This window comes from Aquarana catesbeiana, linkage group LG04 (genome assembly GCF_042186555.1).
Source record: "Aquarana catesbeiana isolate 2022-GZ linkage group LG04, ASM4218655v1, whole genome shotgun sequence".
Taxonomy (NCBI): Eukaryota; Metazoa; Chordata; class Amphibia; order Anura; family Ranidae; genus Aquarana; species Aquarana catesbeiana.
This window is the reverse complement of record NC_133327.1, coordinates 173668665-173691670: the sequence shown is the minus strand read 5'-3', so window position 1 is coordinate 173691670 and position 23006 is coordinate 173668665. Positions and strand designations below refer to the sequence as shown.

Below are 23006 nucleotides of genomic sequence, written 5' to 3'. Positions count from 1 at the left end.
TCACGCTTTAAAATTGCGCACACTTGTGGAATGGCGCCAAACTTCAGTACTTAAAAATCTCCATAGGCGACGCTGTAAAATTTTTTACAGGTTACATGTTTAGAGTTACAGAGGAGGTCTAGTGCTGAAATTATTGTTCTCGCTCTAACGTTCGCAGCATATGTTACCTGTGTGTATCTGGCTCCGATACTAGCCAGTGCCTCACCAGCCACTGACCTCACCGCACTTCCCTGCGGACACTGTCAGTATTTCATAGGCTGTTTAGCTTGAGGCAAGATTTGGGTTGTTCTTGAGCAGGAGGCAGGCTGTGATTAGGAGGGGATGTGAGCAAGAGGCATGCTCTGATTGATCAGGGGGCGTGGTGGCTGAAAAAACTACCTAATACAGGCATACTGTGTGTCTACACATTTCTGAATGGCCAGATAAAAGGATAAAAACTGACTACGCAAGCACATCTCAGGTTTCTGTGGTCAGTTTAGAACAAGGAAGAAAAAGGTGAATGACAGGATCAACCAGGTACTTCAGATGGAAGAAGTTGAACATAAAAATAATATAGACTACAAATTATATAATACACATATGTAAACATACTGTACATAAGGAAAAATAATATTTAGGGTAACAAACACTTTAACGTTTGAGAATTAAGTCTATACCAAATAAAAAATACCTACCACTCCTGAACAAGGAAAGCTGGGCCAGCATTGGTACTTGAGAAGCCTTGCCATCTGGTCCATGGAAAGTTCGTTTTTTTGTGTTTTCAGGCTGGAAACAAGATTTCCAAAGTCCCTTGAAATACAGTGCATTGACTACAACCAACCTTGTCAGGGAGCTGTCCAATAAATCAGAGGACAACAGGTTGTCGATCATGCCTACAAGACATAAAAAATTCACATGATCATTAAAAGGATTACCACAGAGAGCATATAAGATGGCACTATCTATACTAAATACTATGCATCTGGGGCAGCAGATAATAAAACGTTGTCACAAACCCTGCATATATACAGTCCCAACAGGAACAGATTTATTATTAGGTAGAAAACCCATTCCAAGGTGTGCTGGGAATTAGATGTTTTTTTTATTCTTCCTGTAGAGAATGTGTGCCAAATTTCCTTTAGTTAAAAAGTTATATTTCAGAATGCCACTGAATGAGAAAGAACAGTTACCCTTTTTGCCTCGGTGCACGATCGTCTTGACCACAGCCTGTAACATTCTTCGAATCCACCAGCCAAAATCTTCCCACTAGCCATGCCTGCATAGTAATTCCTGGCATGCTTCTTTGGGTCTTCTTGAAATACAGGAGACTTTTGGGAGATGCCCCCATAGAAGTTTAAAGGGATATACAGAAGCAACCAGCTGCAAGAAAATTTCAGTAGCAGACTGAAAATTGCTGCAGTCTTTGGCCCATTGATCTGACCCAGGTATGGATGCGAGATGGGTGGTGGTTTATGGACATGGGGAAAGATGTGCTAGGCATAGGTTGTAGCATAACATTACTAAGTACAGTTATCCTTTATCCCTTAATGATTGCAGTATTTCCAATATAATGCACATAGGCAAGGCCGTCTTTAACGCAGGGCAAACGGGGCACCTGTCCTGGGCCCAATCTTTGTTGGGGGGCCCACACTATCCACGAATTGGGGCCCTGATGACGCTTTGCCGAGTACACAGAGGACACAGGAGGCTGTATTCCCGAGCTAGCCAGCAGAGAGGGAGAAAGGGGGCGGGGACAGGAGCTCCACTGACACTCTGACCCCACCCTATGCAGCCTGTATGCTCGGAACAGAGCAGCGTGGCTGTAGACAGATCAGTGATCGGAGTGGGAGCGTCAGTGGAGCTTCAGGCCCTGTCCCTTCTATACTGGCTGCGGAATACAGAGGTCCGGGGTGGGGGTTACACTGATGCTCTAACCCTGCCCCATGCCTGTATGCTCAGGGTGGAGCAGTTGTAGTGAGAGCAGCGAGTAGAAGCCCTGCCTCTGGACCTCTGAATGTATGCAGTGAGCTTGGCTGGCCAGATATGACCTTACACCCATAAAATGCCTGACTGCTGAAACCCTGAGCTGCGTTATTCAACTGTAAAGCTGTGCATTGCTGAAAGTTCTCTGCCCATCTCCTGTATCTCTCCGATTGTCACCTGTAGCATGTCCGCAGTCTCCGATTGTCACCTGTAGAATTTCTGCAGTCCTTGATGCTCTCCTGCAGTATATTTGCAGTCCTTGATGCTCTCCTGCAGTATATTTGCAGTCTCTGATCATCTCCTGTAGTATTTGTATTAATGTGCCGCTTTACTTGCTCAATTATTTGGGATTGCTCCACTTCTCAGTGAGCGGTAATGTGAATTAACCTGTAGCAACCAGTGAACACTAGTGGTCTGTTGTAATCTCTAGCAACCAGTGAGTGGTAATGATGTGCTGTAACCCCTAGCAACCAATCAATGAGCGCTAATAATGTGCAGTAATCTCTAGCAACCAATCGGCAAGCAGAAATTATGTGTTGTAACCTCTAGCAACCAGCCAGTGAGCAGTAAGGATAGGCTGTAACCTCTGGCAACCAATTGCAATTTCTGCGTGATCTGCTGCAGTAAACTAATTCTGAGTCCACCCACTATTTTTTGTATGTCTCAGAAGGGGGGGGGGCCCCCAAGAAAATGTTTGCCCAGGGCCAAATCAATATTAAAGGACGGCCCTGCACATAGGTTATTCATACCATCAGGACTTCATCATTCCACACTGCTCAACTTTTACTAGTGTAACTGTAAAATCTGAGCTAAAATAGTAGAAATACCAGAAACATAGTGTTGGTTAAAGCCAACAAATAATCAAGTCTTGACAAGTAAAAAAAAAATAAAAATTATATTATATATATATACATACACACACACATACACACACATACACACAGTGGGGACAGAAAGTATTCAGACCCCCTTAAATGTTTCACTCTTTGTTATATTGCAGCCATTTGCTAAAATCATTTAACTTCATTTTTTTCATCATTAATATACACACACAGCACCCCATATTGACAGAAAAACACAGAATTGTTGACATTTTTGCAGATTTATTAAAAAAGAAAAACTGAAATATCACATGGTCCTAAGTATTCAGTCCCTTTGCTGTGACACTCATATTTAACTCAGGTGCTGTCCATTTCTTCTGGTCATCCTTGAGATGGTTCTACACTTTCATTTGAGTCCAGCTGTGTTTGATTATACTGATTAGACTTGATTAGGAAAGCCACACACAAGACCTTGCAGCTCACAGTGCATGTCAGAGCAAATGAGAATCATGAGGTCAAATGAACTGCCTGAAGAGCTCAGAGACAGAATTGTGGCAAGGCACAGATCTGGCCAAGGTTACAAAAATATTTCTGTTGCACTTAAGGTTCCTAAGAGTGGCCTCCATAATCCTTAAATGGAAGATGTTTGGGACGACCAGAACCCTTCCTAGAGCTGGCCATCCAGCCAAACTGAGCTATCGGGGGAGAAGAGCCTTGGTGAGAGAGGTAAAGAAGAACCCAAAGATCATTGTGGCTGAGCTCCAGAGATGCAGTCGGGAGATGGGAGAAAGTTGTAGAAAGTCAACCATCACTGCAGCCCTCCACCAGTCGGGGCTTTATGGTGGAGTGGTCCGAGGGAACCTCTCCTAACAGTAGATAGGAAATTCCAGGTTACTAATGAGCTTCTTCATTTTTCCATGCTTAGAATTTAATTCATCTGTCCCCTGTAATAGACACTAGCAGAACATCTGAGAGATACTCACCCTTTGTTTCATTCTTTACCCACTGGTTGATCATAGCAGCAGCTGTGTATCTGTCCTGGAAGTCAACATTTCTTACATGGCTCTGAAAAATCTCTCTATTCTTGATAACAAAGGCATCCTCCATCTTGAATCCATTGTTGACAAACACAGCATTGGCCGTGGTGACAATGTCCTTATTCTTCTTTGCTACTATCGCCTTGTTGATTCGCTTTAGTATTTTCCCAACCACTGCACACAAAAAAAAAAAAACACATGCATATTTATTAACATAAGAAGGCGTGATTGCAAAAAAAAAAATCCAACAGAATTCAATTTTCTGATTAGTGTGACATTTGTAGATTACCATTTATGAACATTTTTTTTAAAGGTAAAGGAAAACAGAGTAACTTTTTTTTTTTTTTTTTCTCAACAAACACACACACACACACACCTCTGGGAGATCTATGTACATTACAAGGATTTTAACAAACTAGGTTGCAGATTCCTACCTTTTGTTAGGCCCCTTTCACACAGGCTTTCCGATCAGGTCTGCCTGTCAGTTTTTCAGGCTAACCTGATTGGACACTCCATTCACTCCTATGGAGCGGCGGATGTTAGCGGTGACATGTCCTCTGACACCCGCTGCTATCCGATCTGATCCTGTCCGTGAAATCCAGACGGATGGTGACCCTATTTTCCATTTGTCCGGACAGATCGGATGAAAACAGACAGGCGGTCCGTTTTCATCCGATCTCTCCATAGAGGGGATCGGGGGCTCCGACAGGTCCATCTCTGCACAGCGAGCAGAGACTGACCTGTCATCCACCTGCTCAGTGGGGATCAGTGGATCAATCCCCTGCTGAGCAAAGCGGAATCCGCGGGGCGGACCGCCAATGTGAAAGGCACCTTATTCTGAAGAAATCCCTGTTTGTGTGTCTGTGAACATGTGGGAAAGTAAGTCTAATGGCAGTTTCATAAATATCAATCAGCTGCAGCACCTGCAGGGCACTAATGAGGAAAGCTGCTGGGCCTGCATCCCTTTAGATGTGATTTCCTATTGCGATTATCTCCCCAAATATGACATTTTTGTTGCAGGGTATGCTGGAAATCAGACTTGTATCTTAGTGCAGACTTCTGTAAAAATCTGTGAGACAATCATACAAGTAAATGTTTCTGGTGGGGGAGTTAGGAAAAGGTAATTTATCACAGTTGTATGTGCTATATATTATTTGCTCTTTGCCATTTTTTCCCACGAAAGTGGAGTTATCCTTTAAATATGCCGATATATATTGTAATCAAAAACTTCTGTTCTAACATTTTAAAATGATTTCTTATGGAATAATGAAAATCTTGTATCTCATAATATAAGATCTGCTTTTGGTAAACTTGGATTTTAGTGGTATAATATATTTGACTATATGGGTAAACTGAAGTAAATTTTTACCACATTAAAGAAATAAGTATTAAAGTGCAACTCAAGTCAAAATAATTTATTTCAGTTTGGATAGAGTAAGAAGGGTTTGAGAGCCTCTGACAGACAATGGCAGCCCACTATTAGCCCCGATGAAGACTGTACAGATCCCCAAAGGGAACCTTCTATAAATTTTTTTGGACAGAGGCACTGCCCCTTCCTGGTTAAGTGGGGTGCTTGCATTTCTTTGGTTTTCATGTCATATACAATATTTACACAAAAGGGCAGCCTTTGCCAACACACATAAGCACCTCATTTCTCAAATCGACAAAACCAAAAATGCCTTTTTAAAATAGCGAGGAAGGGGGGAAAAAAATGCAAAAATGTTTTTATCCTAGTATTTTATGTCTAGTTATGACCGTACCCCACATTACCTAAACAACTATGATGGGGGGGGGGGTTTAGGATAGGGTTGAGTTGAGCAATTAGGACCATTGTCAGGTAGTTACTGTCTGTGACTGCATGGGGAGGATATGTCCCCTCACTCCATGTTCCAGCCGAGTCAGGAAATTTGTTAAAATACCCTAGACAGGTACACATAGCAATTTAAACCTGACAAGGGTTCTAACCCATCCCCACAATATCCAAAACTAAAAACATTTTGGGCTGACTTCAACTTCAATATTTTTACTCTATAAAAGTGAAGGATGCTATGGGAAAAAAAATCAACTTCCATTTTGTGCTACAATTAAAAAAAAATTGGACTAAACGCCACACAGTATAAGAGGAATAATAGGTTTTTAAAATAAGACTATAGAGCAGAGGTCTCCAAACGTTATAAACAAAGGGACAGTTTCTGTCCTTTAGACTTTAGGAAGGCTGGACTGTGGCCAGTGGGAGTAGAACATGTCATGGTGTCAGTGGAAGTAACTAATGCCACATTTTTAGTGGAAGGAAGAATGCCCCATCATTGGTGTGAGAGGAATAGTGCTCCATCATTAGTGCTAGTGGGTGGAAGGGTGCCCATAAGTAGTATCACTGGGAGGACTAGTGCTCCATCATTGGAGTCAGTGGGTGGAAGGGTGCCCCATCATTGTTATCGGCGGGGTATTAGTGCCCCATCATCGGTGGCAGTGGGTGGGTGTCCATCATTGGTGTCAGTGGGAGGAATAGTGCTCCATTGTTGGCGTTAGTGGCAAGAATTATGCCCCCCATTGGTGGTGTCAGAAAGAGAAATATAGTGTCTCAAGGGCCGGATAAAAGGCAAGCAAAGGGCCGCATCCAGTCCTCGGCCACAGTTTGGAGACCACTGCTGTAGAGAAAAGTCATCATAGGTTTATATCAGGGCACAAGTATAAATTGCCATTTGTACCAGAAGGGTTTAGTAATGTTAGTGTCTATGTTTTTACTCATTTGCATGTCATTTCTGGGCAGGCAGGACACATCAGTTAGAGTGGAGCTAGATGAAGAATGCGTGAAGCGGTTTCTTAAAGCCCAGCTCCAGCCAAAATCTAACTTTTCTGTTGGGGATTGAACAGAAAAGGGATAAAGTCCAAAATATCAAGATGTGCTGTTCAGACCTCGGCTATTCTTATGATGCAGTGCAGCGACACAGATGTTTGAAAGGCCACACAACCACCTGTTTGTCAGAAGGTGTCTTATGTAGTGATCTTTTGATCTGCAAAATTTGACATTTCCATACGCAAGACCATGATTGCCATAAAGAACTGTAAATGCAAAATAGTTATAATCCAAATAAACGTTTAAAAAAAAAAGTGAGAAAAAAAATTAAAAAACCAGACCATTCACTTTATAGCGCATTGCTGTTGTCAACTGCTTTTTCGTCTTCCCATCAGCCCCCAGTTGAAGCATTCCCAATGCAGAAGCAATTGCATGAGGGGATATGACCACATTGTCATGAGGTTTAGTCTTCACCAGCTGATTGAACACCTGAATTCCAATGTCCGATCCAAGTTCCTCAAGGGATATAGGACTAATCTGTGACTGTGCTGAAGTCCAATATAGCACCGCAAATAAAGCCAAGAGGAGCCTCGTCATGATCTTTTAAATGCAAACTTAAACACCTGCAAGGACGAAAGGAATATTTAATTACAACATAATTCTTACATGCCTACAGCAAATAACTTTTTACAATTTATCCATAAAGGATGAAAAAAATAAAATGGTATCTTATATAATATAGCACTCTAAAAACAAAAGAAACCAACAGTGGCAGCAGCATTGTGGCCTAAAGGTCATCAGTGATGACTTCCTACCAGGACATTAACCTCAAGGGAATTTCTACTTATATATTTGGCCAGATTTTATTCCTCAAGCCAAAAACACTCTTCAGTTACCTGGTTTCAAGCCAAACTGGCCTTGGAGCATGTGTGGTTGTGCGATTGTTGTAAAAACATTGCAGGCATGTTTAAAGGAACATATGTCTAGTACAGTGTTTTTCAACCTTTTTTGAGTCAAGGCACCCTTTAACCACTTCAGCCCCGGAAGATTTGGCTGCTCAATGACCAGGCCATTTTTTGCGATACGGCACTGCATCTCTTTAACTGACGCCGTACCCAAACAAAATTGACATCCTTTTTTTCCCACAAATAGAGCTTTCTTTTGATGGCATTTGATCATCTGTGGTTTTTATTTTTTTTCGCTATAACAAAAAAAAAAAAAAAAAAATATTATATTTTGTACTTTTTGCTATAACAAATATGCCCAGTTTTTTTAAAAAAAGCAAGTTTTTCCTCAGTTTAGGCAGATATGTATTCTTCTACATATTTTTGGTAAAAAAAAAAAAAAAACGCAATAAGCGTATATTGATTGGTTTGCACAAAAGTTATAGCATCTACAAAATAGGGGAAAGATTTATGGCATTTTTTTTTTTTCACTAGTAATAGGGGCGATCTGCGATTTTTATCGGGACTGCGACATTTTGGCAGACAGATCAGACACCTGACACATTTTTGGGACCATTGGCATTTACCATATTTGACGGTGTATAAGGCAATTGGGCGTATAAGACGACCCCCTATTTTTTCAGTGAAAACATAGGTTTTGGCCTATACTCGCCATATAACAAGACTACCCTACCCCTAACCTCCCCCTTCCAAGGCAACAAACATTTAAAAAAACAAAAAAAAAAAAAAAAATCAGAAACATAAAAAAACAAAACAAAAACAAGGCAAGAATGCCAACTACTCAGCCACCATGCGGCGATATGTTATACAGTAAATCAAACAGATCTCTTGAATGCCACACCTCTGGAAAGCACAATTTTCACTAACCAAAACTATACCACTTTTGGGTTACATTCTATGGGAATTGTCCACAAAAATGCATTTAATAAATGTAATAAATTCACCACCTGTCATGTCCCAGATTCACCTGTCCCTTTTGGGTGCCTGGGACCTCAAAAGGCAAACAGCAGGATGTAGAGTAGTGGGAGATCAGTGAATGGATTCACCCTGTGAAGTATAATGAGCGATGTATTCTTTTAATGAATACAAAGCCTGCTCGGATTGGCAGAGGCTGCAACATCAGCTCACGCCTCTCTCTCAAAGCCAATCCGAGCAGGCTACTGTATGTAGCCTGCTCGGATTGGCAGAGGTTCCTACTCCAAATCGGAGCAGGCTCTGTATTCATCAATAGAATAGAATACATTGCCCGCCGGGATTGGCTCAGCTACATACAGTATTATATGTAGATTGGCTGAAGCTACATACAGTGGGGAGCATTTAAGATGACCCCCGATTTTTGGCTTTTTTTTTTTTTTAAGTGTTTAAGGTCGTCTTATACTCTGGAAAATACGGCGGTCAGTGCTATAAAAATGCACTGATTATTGTGTAAATGTCACTGGCAAGGAAGGGATTAACACTAGGGGGCGATAAAGGGGTTAACTGTGTTCCCTAGGGAGTGATTCTAACTGTGGGGGGGGAGGGGATTGACGGAGTAAGGAGACCAATCGTTGTGCATACTTACTATGAACAACAGATCACTCTCCTCACCCCTGACAGCACGTTGATCTGTCCGTTCACACAGAGGCAGAACAGAGATCTGTCAATGTAGAGTGATCATGTATGCCTGGTCGCCATCGCGACCGCTGGGCACGCGCATCGGCTCCGGCATCGTGATGCGCCCCCTAGTGGTCAAAAGGCGAAACAACCTGCCGCAGTACAACCCAGCGGCTGGTCGTGAAGGGGTTAAAAGTCAAAGCACCCCATTCTAAAAAAAAAAAAAAAAAAAAAAAAATGAAAACTAAAGTTTTACACAGCAACACTCACACACGTCGGACACCCAACATTAGAGGGGATTTATTTTTTCAAAACAAAAATACACCTTTGGGGGCTAATGGAGGGGGCAGAAAAGGGGTAAACAAGGAGAAGCATTGTAGGGTTGGGACTGCAGGATTGGAGTTCAACTGAGTTGTGAAGGTTCAGCCGGATGGGGAACCAGTTGTGGTCGAGGTAGAGGGGAAGCTGTCACCACTAAGGGGCATTCCACCTTGTTACCAGAGACTACAGTGCGTAACCTGGAGCCAGTAACCGAGCAGTCTTCTCACCAGCCGGGGACGATAAAGAAGGGGGAAGCTTCAGCAAGTGCCAAGCAAGGGACCCAGCAGGACAGCAGGGGTAACCCTTGAGTAATATACAACGTACTAGCTGTGGAGGAGCTCAGGAGATTCAGTGGCGATTGGATCTGGAAGTCTAGTGAGAGACTGGGAGCTCAATGAGTAAAAAAGTCTACCGTGAGAGATTTTAGTGTAAGAGAAGAACTATTCTGTGTTGCCAGTAGTTAAGTACACCTATAGTTAGTGACTGTTACAAGATTTGTTGCCATAGAAGACAGCGGTCCTACCTATACAGAAGTGGTATCCGGCTGGAGGCCTTCCCCCGTAAAGCTGTCTACCTATAGAAATCTGAGTCTGCCAATTAACATTGCATTTACTTAAGGATGTCCTGGCCCTAACCCTCTGTCCCAGAGTTCTGTTAAGGGACAATAAATCTCTTTTGCATTCAAAAAGTGTCTGGCGTCCATCACTCCATCTTGCACTACTCCCACCATGCTTTGTAACCCACTCTACAAAGATGGATGCCAGCTCTCCCTAACTCTGGAGGTCACCATTAGGCCTTTGGGGGTCCGGGACCTTGCTACACATGCTATATAAAACAGAGTGTGCATGCTCACAAAGCCACTAAAGCATTTGTTTTTTTGCACAGTGAGTCTGCCTTAAGCCATCCCTCATCTTCTGTGTCCCTACTGCAGCCTGAGATTGTGTAGACTAGCTTCTGCCATCTATTGATCATACTCCAGTTTTAGTTCCCCGCTAAGTTTTTCATATCTGTCTTTTTGTATTCTGTGCAGCCCATGTGACTATCGAGTCACACATGTGGGTATATACACACAGTGGTAAAAGGATATTCCCCTCCTTCCCTTCTCTATGTCCTCCTACTGATAAACTCTATTGAGGCAGTATATAGTATGCTGACTGATTACGTTCACTAAGAAACTCACAAAGAAAGCTTAGTTTTAACATAAATCAGTATTCAATACAAAATAAGAACACAATAAAAGCTAGAATCAATCTTTTACTCCGCCTACACCATATTAATGCACAAAAAAAAAAAAAAAAAAAATACACATTTGATGTTCAATAAAGATTCATATGGAGCTGTAAAACCATTTTTTGTAGCCAAGTGTTAGGCTACAGTAGTAGAAAGAAGGAGGCATTGCCTTTTATGCTCCTCTCCCTCTACAGAGATATTGATGTTACGCTGCCCCATTCTCCTCTGGCCAGCAGAGAGGAACTAAAGCCTAGCAAGTCCATAGACCTCTATGCAGAGTGCTGAGAGTTCTGGGCATGGACTCTTTGGACTACAAATCCCCACGGAAATTGTGCAGTAAAAGGAGTGGAGAGGAATTTTGTTAAAATTGCCCCAGGAAAAGGTCTTCTTCTTGGCGCCAAGGAGAGAGGGAGGGAGAGCAGAGCACCTCTATCCGAGTATTTACCTGCCAGCAGGGATGTGAGCCTGAGACAGAGTGTAAGGACACCTGGGGGCAGCGCAGCACTGCCCACATCACAGATCCTGTGCCCCTGCCGCAGAGAGGCTGGCGCGTTCACTCACCCTCTATTTCCTACTGCTGATTACCAAAGGCTTTCAGGAAGAGACTGAGGGCCCCCTCCCCCCCCCCCCCCCCCGTCAGGTTGTATGCTTAATTGTGTTATTACCATGTTAATAATTGTATGCCTGCCTAGTTACCAACCATATTGGCCGACAATATAGTAATGTTGCCTTTCCTACCTGGTTTGGTGCTGATTTTCTTTGATGAAGCACTACTATTGGGTACTAAGTATAACTTTCAGTGATTTCCTGTGATATTGTAAGTTTGCCCACTCAACCTGGTGCGTCAGAGGGGCTGAGGTTTTTGGAGACGATTGAGGCAAAGAACAGAGGGCCCATCCTATCCAGCGACTCATACAGGGGTAGCATCACATTTTTGATATTTAGAGTTTTAATTTGAACTGCTCTTCTGGAACTTTTTTTATAGTCATCTGACCGGCACAGCATCAATCAAGGCTGCACAGATACAGACTCATACTGCAGATGTACTCTGCTGATGTAAGGAGTAATAGAAGCCCCTCCCAAGGATCTTTCCCTGCAGATGCCAAAGAACAGGGAAACCACAAAACAGCGCTGCAGGAATATGGTACTTAAAGGATACTACCACTACTACTACTACCAATTAGCACTTATACGTTTAGTATCACTTTAACAGCGTAGGAAAAAAAAAAAAAAAAAAAAAAAGGGGGAAGCCATTTCAGCTCAGTAAATTCAACTAACCAAAAGTAGTATAAACCTTTTATTATTGCTATACTGTAGTGTGAACTTTTCCTTTTTTTTTTTGGAAAAGAAGAGTACTGGAGAGAAATCAAATGCTTGTTGTTTTCCCAAGGATAAATTGGAAGTTCCAAATGATGATGACGTTTGCCAAACACGGAGTATAGTAATTCAGATTCACTGCAGCAGGAATTATGCCAGTACAGGAAATAGAAGGGAGGGAAGAAGCCTAGAGGGTTTCTAATCAGCTGAGAGAGAAAGGGGAGCCAAAATCCAGGAAGTTAGTTGGATGTTGTAATCCTAATTGCTTGCAGCCAGTACACAAGGGAGGCATAGAGCCTACAGTGCATTTGGAACATAGTTGTTATTTTAAATACACTTTAGGTCCATATCAGATGGACGTTCGTGCACATAAAAAAACTTTCCTGTAAGTAAAAGTTCAGAATTTTTAATTTTATTTTTGCAACCACCACGGATACCATTGCAATGATTTTTACTAGCTTTAGTTTAAACTTTTTCTTGCTTCTGTTTTTCATGCATTACATTTCATACTCCTACCCAAAGATTGCAAACCTTTTTCCTATGGACTTACTCACCTTTACGGAAAAGCCTGAAGGAACAGGTCAGCATTCCCTCCTGTGGCATTAGGGGGGTGGCTACAAAGGCTGATCTGTCCCTACAATAACTACATTCTTGCAGAAATGCATTCTTAAACACACACACACACACACACACACCTTCTGCATGCAGCTTCCCCCTCCAGCCCCCCCCTAAATACTTACCTGAGCCTGATCTCGACCCAGCCATGTGCACGAGAGCAGAGGCTCTCTCTCTCTCCTCATTGGCTCAGACACAGCAAAGTGAGCCATTGGTTTCACCTGCTGCTGTCAATCACAGCCAGTGAGGAGGGAGCAGGGGCAAGCCCTGAAACGTAACTCTTAAAATGAAGGTGCGCGTTATACATCGGTAAATACAAATGAAGGATCATTTGAAAGTTACAATAAAACTTACTTTTTTAAAGGAAAATCAGGATAACGAGAATTCAAAGCCAACGTCAGGTTGCGAAAGAGAACAAGACAAACTTTCAAAAACGATTTAAATATATTAATACGAATAATAGGGCCCCGCTCTTGCCTATATAACAGCTGTCACAGCCAAGAGAGCAGTCAGTGGGACGCCTCCCATTGAGGTGGAGCTTTTTCCCCCCCCCCCTCTATGTTTTCGGGCCTTTTCTGGCCTGTCAGACTGCTTGCTCAGATAAGGGTCTGGTATGGACTGGGGAGGTAGGAAACCAATACAGTTTTTTTTTTTTCTCAATTCTGTCATAGGGATAGGGTTCCCCTTAACCACTTCAATACACTATTATATAACTAACCTGCCTCTAGCCAACGTTCTCTCAATCATAACACTATATACGGCCATCATGTAAGCAGCCTTATATATAGTGTGGGGTGTGCAGTTGGCCCCCCCGAGCCACGATTGGCTAAAGGCACCCTGCCTTTGGCCAATCATGGCTCTCACAGCAGAGCACACCGATTGGCCAAAGCATGCTGGTCAGGTGCATGCTTTGGCCAATCACCAGCCATCAATGTACTGCGATCTCGCAGTCCATTATGGGGTTCTCTGCGGTGGTCAAATTTGCCGCGCCCCATACGTTTGGTTCGTTTGCGAGCAAACGAACACCCGATGTCCGAGCCGAACGACCATCCCTACTTAATAGCAGACTTGTTTGGTAATAAGCTAGTCAAGGCCTTGGCTAGAGCCCTGAAAGAAACTAGACTAAAATCTTCTATCCCAAACATGAACACTGGTAAAAGGAAAGTATGCACTCAGCAAAACTGAAGACATCATTGCCTTTCAGAATCAGGTATTCCCAAACTTTATATAAAAAAACCCACAAGCAAGAGCGAGTGAGGAAGGAGGAAGTGGGACTTTGAATGAAGCCAATGGTTTGCAAGCCAACACATAGCGGTGGGTCAATAAGCTTTATCCCGATGGAGCTCCTCCCATTCTTGGCCCTGCGTGCGTGATGTTGGCGGGCTTCCCCGCGGCGGCGCCTATATATATAGGCGCTCTCGGTCACCTGGGGCGGTGCGGCGCTCGAGGTACACTACAGTTGGGTGGTGGTTCTCTCTCCACACTATCTATGTTATGCAGGTATGCCCTCCTCACCCCACTCACATCTTCCTTATTCTTTCCTATCATGTGTTTTTTACTTGTTGCATCTCCCAGCCTTACCCACTCCTCTCTCCCTCACTCTTTTCCTCTCTTCACTTCCCCTATCACAGATCTTCACATCACCCCCACCACCCTCCCTACACTCTCCTTTCCCCCCACTTTTACCCTCCTTACCACACCACACCTCCCCTCTCGCACTCATATCCCCTTTTGCATCATGACTCATCTGCCACTTTTACTCTAGGGTGCCTCGCGGCTCTATATCGCTTCGGGGGGGGTGCCCGTTTTGGTCGCCGCGGCGGGGATGCCCGCCTCAGCTCCCGGTTTGGCATCAGTTCCGGACGGCTTACCGCACCTGGCCATTCACCGTCAACCTATGCCTGTTGTGAGTACTTTTATTTTTGGGGGATTACCTGCCCTCATATACCCACTCCTAATTTTTGACCCATGATATTTTTAAATTCCAGAAACATGACATGTCTGCTCCTGATGAGTGGTCATGAACCACGAAACACGTCGAGCTACCAGTCCCCTTTCGTTGTTTCAACCCATGCTATACAGGCTATTACCTTTTAACAGGATTTTGAGGCCAGTTATCAGGCAGGCATTACCTTGTTTTAATTATCTACGCATTCTGACACCTGGTGATCCTGTGTTTTTATTTAGCAATATTGCTCATACCTATGTTATTACTCATGTTACTGGTTATATCCTTGATAACTATGCTAATGATCCTTACGTTGATCTTTGGTTATCAATGCTAACATTTTACCAAGTGTTAATTCGACGTTGTTTGATACCATTGTTTGTATGAATATACAATAAAGCTTATTGACCCACCGCTATGTGTCGGCTTGCAAACCATTGGCTTCATTCAAAGTCCCACTTCCTCCTTCCTCACTCGCTCGCTCTTGCTTGTGGGTTTTTTTTATATATTGTAGTCATAGGGATGGAAATATGCGACCTTACCCAGCGCAATTTCAATTAAAGTCCCAATCTCCCCTTCCCCCCTTGTTGTTCATATTCCCAAACTTTCCAAAGAGTTCATCCAGTCCCTAGAAGCTCCACTCTCAGAAGAATTACAGGCAGTATTAAAAGATATGAAGCCACATAAAGTACCAGGACTTCACAGGTTTTCAATTTCATTTTATAAAAAAGGTACTTCAAAACCAACTACAAGGCCTATTTCTTGCCTAATTCAACTGCCTGTTAAAGTTCTACTACATTCCAATTGACTCCTTGAGATTCAATATTACAGTCTTGTCCAAGTAAGGTAAAGACCTTTCACAGTGTGCTAGCTACCACCTCATTATGCAGTTAAGCATTACCCTGAAGATTCTGACAGACTGCTGTAATATATATATCCCAGAGAGACTTGGGGGTACAGCCCATACAACTCAGGGGCCCGTCTGGGCCAGAAGGCGGCAGGACGGGTGAAAGGGAGTCATGTCATTGAGCTCAGACATCAAGCTCTTTACTGCCACCTCTGGCTACATGTGCAGCCCTTGTGTGAGCTGCCTGTACTGTGCTCCTCAGTTTTGTGAAAATGTCAGCTTTGTGAAAACTAGCTAGGACTAGCTAGGAATATTTCCTTTACAAGTAGGGGCTGTGAAGGAAAGAGAGGGGGGCCGTTTGTGTGCAGGGAAGGACCAGAGGCTTGTGTGTTTACAGATTTGTGTATGTGTGAGGCCACACACACACACACACACACACATACACACGTACGTGAGGGGGGCTGGCATATATACAGGATCGAGAAGGGTGCCGAATGCAAACGGGTGAGGTGGTCGGTGTGTGGATTCGGTGGGATGGCCTGTGGGCAAGCCCTGGGGAATGTTGGTGGTCAGGCTTGGGGGGGTGGGGGGTGAATAAAATCAGTTTTATTCAAAAACGTATATGTTTGTGATAGGCTTAGCCCGATAAATTTAGTCAACCCTTGTTGATTTTGGGTTTTCAAACAGCCTTGCCTTCCCCACTCTGTTCCTGTCCACCTGAGAGTTTAAAGGACATTCTTGGACCCCCTTGCATGGTTTTAACACCTAGTGTTACATTAAAAATATCAAATAAATTAAACATCCAGCAGGGAGAGAAGGGTCCCCTCTTAATGGCCAAAGTAGTTACACAGACCCCGGAAATTCAGTATTGGTGATCTCCCACGGAGACGCAGAAAATGCTCTAGAGCTTTGACTCTCCAACATCTACCAACAAGTCAATATCAGTTATGAGCAGACTGAGCTTTTAATGAGCACAGCAGGCTGTAGTGTCCAGAGTATTGAGACAATTTTTCACTGCCCGTGTTACGAAGCAAAACGTATTGTGTTTGTTTTTACAAATTTAGCTTTCCACTGCCAGAAAACCAGACTGGTCATAATGACCAATCTGAGGCAGTAAAAAATACACATATTAAACAAAAGTTTAGATTGTATGCCTGCTGGAAGTAATATTGCAGCATGATTTATAATGGAACAAAACGATCACATCAAAATATACTGGCACAGCAGTCTGAAAACTTCTGCTTCATCATAAGTGGTCATCACTATGGCATGAGCAAGAAACTAATTTAAGATTCTTCTTAGACACCTTAGAATATACCCAGTAATTTCCTAACAACCTTGTTTAGACTAGTCTCACTGAAAGCACACAGTAAATTCCCAGTTTACTGACTATGCTGGCAAAAGAAAGCAAACGAGAAAAGTAAATATAAAAACACACTGAGCCTCAGCATTACACAACCATGGACCAAAATATTTTTTATAATATTTAGAACTCGACTTCCCTAAAATTACATACAAGCGTGGGCTTCATTTTTCTCTGTTTATTCACTTTATTTTTAAACTAATTTTTTTTTTTTAGATTGGAGTAGATGTCAGAAGACTGAATCCCCCCCTCCCACACCTCATTTTTTGGCGATGCCGATATTGCGTCCGACTATGTGTACATGTCACAACCCTTACTATAGCGCCTCATATTTACCACATCCAGGCATTATTTCCTTGCAAAAAGGTATGCATAATTTTCCAGTTCGAATCCTTGTGCTCAACCCAGGAGATTACGAAGGTCCTTATTAAATGTGCTTTAAAAAGTGGACTCCAAAAAATGAAGATTCGCCATATTATAGGGAACTTCTAGAGATGTTATTTATGCCTAAACATTACAAATAAAAAATTTGTATCAGCAGTGTAATTCCTGTACCTAGGTACCTTGGCCAGTTGTATATGCGAGATCATCTGAGGCACTGCTCCCTCTGGCTGCTAGAGAGAAATTTGGAGAAATTACTGTTGCTGCCAACGGTCTTCAGTGCTCAAGAGTAAGTGTTGCCCGAGGACCTGCAGTCCAAGATCTCCCTGCTTTACTTTATTCACTCTGTGTGTCTGTTTGCCTCCACCTGTCCTGCTGCTTCTTTAATATTATTCCACCAGTCATCAGGTGGCAGCAAATGTCTACAAAAGATAGCAGCCCTCACACAATGTGGAACAAAGCATAGAAATTCGGTACATTTTTTTTTAGCTGTAGTCAGGTTGTAGGCTATACTGGTGACAAAAAAAACGCTGTTGCTTGTTTTTTTCTGGGCACTGCAATCAGGTCCTTTATAACCAAATGTTGAGGTTTTACCTCTAGACTGCCAAGCAATCCGATGGCAGGTCTAACCTATTTTGCATTTAAGATAATAGAGGCTTTAATTCTATAGCCTGGTATAATTGAACAAAAAAAGATGTTTATCTATGCTCCAATCTTTTGTGCCCTGCAAATATTGTAGGATATGTAATCTGACATCTAAGTGTTCAAAACTTTGTTTTTTGTCCCAAACTTGAAAAAAAATGATAAAGAAAAGTGGGAGGGCAAACGTTTTGGCCTCTATGAACTGGGAGACAACTAGCCCCATACACACTATCAGATTTTCTGCTGATTTTTGTCTTCAGATTTACCAAAACCATGTAGTGCAAGGGCCTGGCTGATTGCATACAAATTGAAACTCCTAAGGTTTGGCCTCATATTATATGGTTTTGGTAAATCTGAAAGGGAAAAAAAAAAAAAAAAAAAAAAAAACAGAAAATCTAATAGTGTGCATGGGGTTTTAGGAAACTACTAGAACAGGATCCTCAATTTTAATCTAGTCCAACAGATATAATATCAAGGTTTTATATCTGCAGTTACCAAAATTGCTCAAAATGATCTTATCTTGGTTTATTTTGCTACCTCTGACTTCTTTATTGTAGCGCACTACTCTCTTGGGAGCTGCTGTTAGTTCATACCTTTCTGTAATCTTGCAGGGCAGAGTGTAGGTGGCCACACCCTCCTCTATTCTATCAAATCTCCCAACCAAATTAACCAACCAGTTTACACCAACAGGGTAAAACACTGGCAACTTTACCTGACACTAATCCTAATTAACTGATTGGTGGGCGCTACACTATTTTTTTTTTTTTTTTGCCTAAAACAAACAAACACACACACCACAACATGGAGGTACACTGAATGGCAGGCACAAGCAAAAAAAACCTTAGTTAGACTTACCGGTGACGGTATTTCTACGAGCCTTTCAGGACAGCACCTTGGAGAGAGCGTAGCTCCACCTCTTAGACAGGAAACACTGCGTGACAACGCCCCTTTAAAAAGCAGCTGCTTCCACCATGCCATCAGTTGTTACCGAGAAATCCTCCGACATGCTGGAAAATATAATCAGACAATTACCTGGTCCTATAATTATACTTTACATATGATAACCAAGGGAGGGAAGTAGGCTGCTGTCCTGAAAGGCTCGTAGAAATACCGTCACCGGTAAGTCTAACTAAGGTTTTCTCCCTTCGCCTTTCAGGACAGCACCTTGGAGAGGATAACCGAGAAACTTACTTCAGGGTGGGACTACTGCCTGCAAAACCTTCCTACCAAATGATTGGTCCGAGGCTGATAGTAGATCCAAGCGGTAGTGCCTTATGAAGGTCGAAAAACTGGACCATGTGGCAGCCTTGCAGATTTGCTCAGGAGATGCCCCAGCCCTTTCTGCCCATGATGCCGCCACTGCTCGAGTAGAATGAGGTAATACCCCTTCCGGAGGTTCCAGACCCAAAGATATGTATGCCTCTTTGATGGCCTGCTTTAACCATCTTCCAAGGGTGCTTTTGGAAGCTTTACCTCCTTTGTGAGTACCTTCCATTAAAACAAAGAGTGAGGATGACTTTCTGATTTCCTTTGTTCTTTCCAGATATTTAAGCAGGCACCTCCTGACATCAAGGGTATGGAAAGCTTCTTCTCCTGCTCCCGAAGGTAAAGGACAAAAAGTAGGGAGAATGATTTCCTGTGTACGGTGAAAAACTGAAGCCACCTTTGGTAGAAATGCTGGATCCGTCCTTAAGACTACCCTATCCTGTAGACATCTCATGAAGGGCTCTTTAATTGAAAGGGCTTGTAACTCACTAATTCTACGTGCGGAAGTTACTGCTACCAATAAAATAGTCTTTAACGTCAAGAAACGTAATGATGCTTCTTCTATGGGTTCAAACGGTGCCATAGTTAGACCCTGAAGAACTAAAGATAAATCCCATTTGGGAAAACTAACAACAGGTCTAGGCTTTACTTTTGCCATTGCCCTAAAAAATCTGATTATTAAAAGGTTCCCCTGACAGGGTTCTTTCCAAAAAAAACTGATAAAGCAGCTACCTGCGTCTTGAGCGTACTTGCTGCTAACCCCTTCTCCAATCCCTCTTGAAGAAATTCCAAAACTGAACATGTGGTACGAAAATCAAAGTTTTTACTGGAACACCAAGAATTATAGATCTTCCAGACTTTAAAGTAAATGTCTCTCGTCACTTTTTTTCTACTTGCAAGAAGGGTAGAAATAAGCCTCTCTGATAAACCCTTTCGTCTTAAGATTTGTTCTTCAGAAACCAAGCTGTTAGTTTGAGGTAAGCTGGATCTGGATGGAGAATTCGGCCCTGACTCAACAGGTCTGTCCTGATTGGTAATCTCCAAGCAGGTTTCACTGAGAGGTTCATCAAGGTTGAAAACCAGGGTCTTTTTGGCCAATAAGGAGCTATTAAGATTAGCTCCGTGGACTCCAATCTGAATTTGGCTAACACCTTTGGTATCAGTTGGAACGGGGGAAAAGCGTAGGACAGATGGAAGTCCCATTTGTGAGCTAACGCATCTACTCCGAGAGCTTGATCCTGTCTCTGAAGAGAGAAGAAGACTGGTATTTTTGCATTTTCCTCTTTTGCAAAGAGGTCCACTTGGGGATGACCCCAACTCTTGGAAATCTTTTCGAATAATTCCTGATTGAGAGACCACTCTGCTTCCCTTATTTCTTTCCTGCTGAGGAGATCTGCTAAGGTGTTTTCCGTCCCCTTTAGATGGACTGCTGATAGAGAAGCCACATTGTTCTCTGCCCATCTTAGGATCTGATGCGCTAGACCCATTAGGGTTTTGCTTTTTGTGCCCCCTTGCTTTGTTAAATATAATACTGTCGTCATATTGTCTGACAATATTTGGACATGTTGATTCACTAGAAATTCCTGGAGGGAGAGGAGGCTCAAGTGAACAGCCTTTAACTCTCTCCAATTTGAAGATCTTCTTGCTTCTGGTTTGGTCCAAACTCCCTGAACCGTTTTTTCTTCCAGGTGAGCTCCCCATCCCCAGGCGCTGGCATCTGTAGTCAGCCTTCTGGTTACCGGAAAGACCCAAGGAAGCCCTTTTGAAACGTTTCCTAGGTTCCTCCACCACCAGAGAGACCTTTTTGCTCTTGCCCCCAAGTTGAATTTCTTCTCCAGAGGTTCCTGGTATGACCAATTCATCAGGATATCCGATTGCAGAGGACGGGAATGCAATCTGGCCCACTGTACCGAAGGAATTGCTGCTGTCAACAGACCCAGAGCAGACATGGCTTGTCTTACAGAGATCTCTGCGTTGGATTGAAGTGTTATCAGGGTCAACTGCATCTTCTCTATTTTCTCCTGGGGTAGAAAAATTTTCTGTTCTATCGAGTCTATTTCGTACCCCAGAAACCTTACCCTTTGAGATGGAATTAAGTTTGACTTCTGAAGATTGAGAAGCCATCCCAAACCTCTTAAATGTGTTTGAACTGTCTGTAGGTTGACCTCTACTTGACCCCTTGAGTCTGCAAACAGTAGCAGATCGTCCAAATAGGGTACTATTGAAATCCCCTTCAGTCTCAGGGGCTCCAAAGATTCCGCCATCACTTTTGTGAATACCCTGGGAGAAGAGGAAAGACCGAAAGGCAGAGCCCGAAACTGCAGGTGCCAAATCTCCCCTCCCCCCAGATTGACTGCAAGACGCAGGAACCTTTGTGATGGGGGCGCTATTGGTATATGGAGATAGGCATCTCTCAAATCGATGGAAGCCATATGACATTTGGGGGTTAGCAAATTCCTTACTGAGAAAATCGTATCCATCCTGAATTTTTTGTATTTTATGGATCGATTTAGAACCTTTAAATTGAGAATCAGGCGGAACTTTCCTGATGGCTTTTTGACCATAAAAATGTGGGAGTAAAACCCCTTCCCCTCTTGATCTTTCGGAACCTGGGAAATGACCTTCTGTTGCATCAGTTCCTGTAACAGAGACTTCATGGCCAGAGCCTTTTCCCGATCCTTTGGCAGGTTTGTGATGTAAAACCGACTTGGGGGGCTTTGTGAGAATTCCAATTGATAACCCTTTTTGATTAACCCCAGAACAAAAGGACTCTTTGTTGTTTTTTCCCAGATTGGTAAGAAGTCCTGTAGTCTCCCCCCTACTAGATGGTTTTTTAGGGGTTTGTTCTGGGGTTCTAAAGAGTACCCCACCTCTACCTCTTCCTCTCTGAGAAGACCAGGGTCTCTTCTGTGTGTGGTCCCTTTCCTTATCGGTTTGTCGAAAAGGACGAAAATTTTTCCTCTGCTGTACCGTTTTCTTCTTCTGTGGGAAAGCTTTCTTCTTGTCTGCTGTCCTGTCAAGGACAGTCTCTAGTTCTGGCCCAAACATCAGGTCTCCTGAAAAGGGAATTCCGCACAGTTTTACTTTAGAAGCTGAATCCCCTGACCAGGTCTTTAGCCAGAGTGCTCTTCTTGCTGAGTTAACAAGCGCAGAGGACCTGGCTGACATCCTGATAGATTCTGCAGAGGCATCTGCCATATATTTTACTGCCTTAAGCAGGGTAGGGAAGGACTCCAATAAGTCCTTTCTGGAGGTACCTGCCACAACATGATTTTTAAGTTGCTCTAACCAGCACTCCAGATTCCTAGCCACAACCGTAGCCGCCATTGCTGGCTTAAGATTAGCTAGAGATGAGTCCCAGGCTTTCTTCAGTAGCCCATCTGCCCTCTTATCCATAGCATCTTTGAGAATACCCATGTCCTCAAAAGCTAAATCAGTCTTCCTAGATACTTGAGAAAAGGCAGCGTCTATTTTTGGTTTTTTATTCCACAATAGTTCCTCATTCTCCTCAAAAGGAAACCTCCTTTTGAGGGTTTTAGAAAAAAACTGTCCTCTCTCTGGGTTCTTCCATTCCTTTTTAATAGTGTCTGTTAACACTTTATGCACAGGGAACACCCTGTGTTTAATTTCCTCCAGCCCCAGGTACATCTTATCATGCACAGACAGCTGAGCCTTTTCTTCCTGGATCTCCAGGGTAGTATAAATTGCCTTGAGTAATTCATCCACCTCCTCAAGTGACAGCTTATATCTAGATGATCTTGACTCTTCTTCCACCTCCTCCTCCTCAGAATCAATGGTTGAGGGTGGAATGCTTTCCCTTTCCTCCTCCGACTCACTTTCCACCTGTCTGGAAGTGGACTGAGGGAAACTGGAGTGAGAACTCTGCTCTTGGCTGGAACTC

The 23006-nt window shown here is 43.0% G+C and overlaps 1 protein-coding gene across 1 annotated transcript in view; it reads right to left on the bottom strand.

The window, feature by feature from the left end:
• The window catches only part of SERPINE2 (serpin family E member 2), a 78748-nt gene that overhangs the window by 19215 nt on the left and 36527 nt on the right, over positions 1-23006 (bottom strand). Inside the window, exons 2-4 of the mRNA XM_073625942.1 lie at positions 6959-7240; positions 3767-3994; positions 675-872 (exon numbers count right to left, since the gene is read on the bottom strand). Of these exons, the coding sequence (XP_073482043.1) occupies positions 675-872; positions 3767-3994; positions 6959-7214 (682 nt within the window). The 5' untranslated portion in view covers positions 7215-7240. The remainder of the gene's footprint in view (positions 1-674; positions 873-3766; positions 3995-6958; positions 7241-23006) is intronic.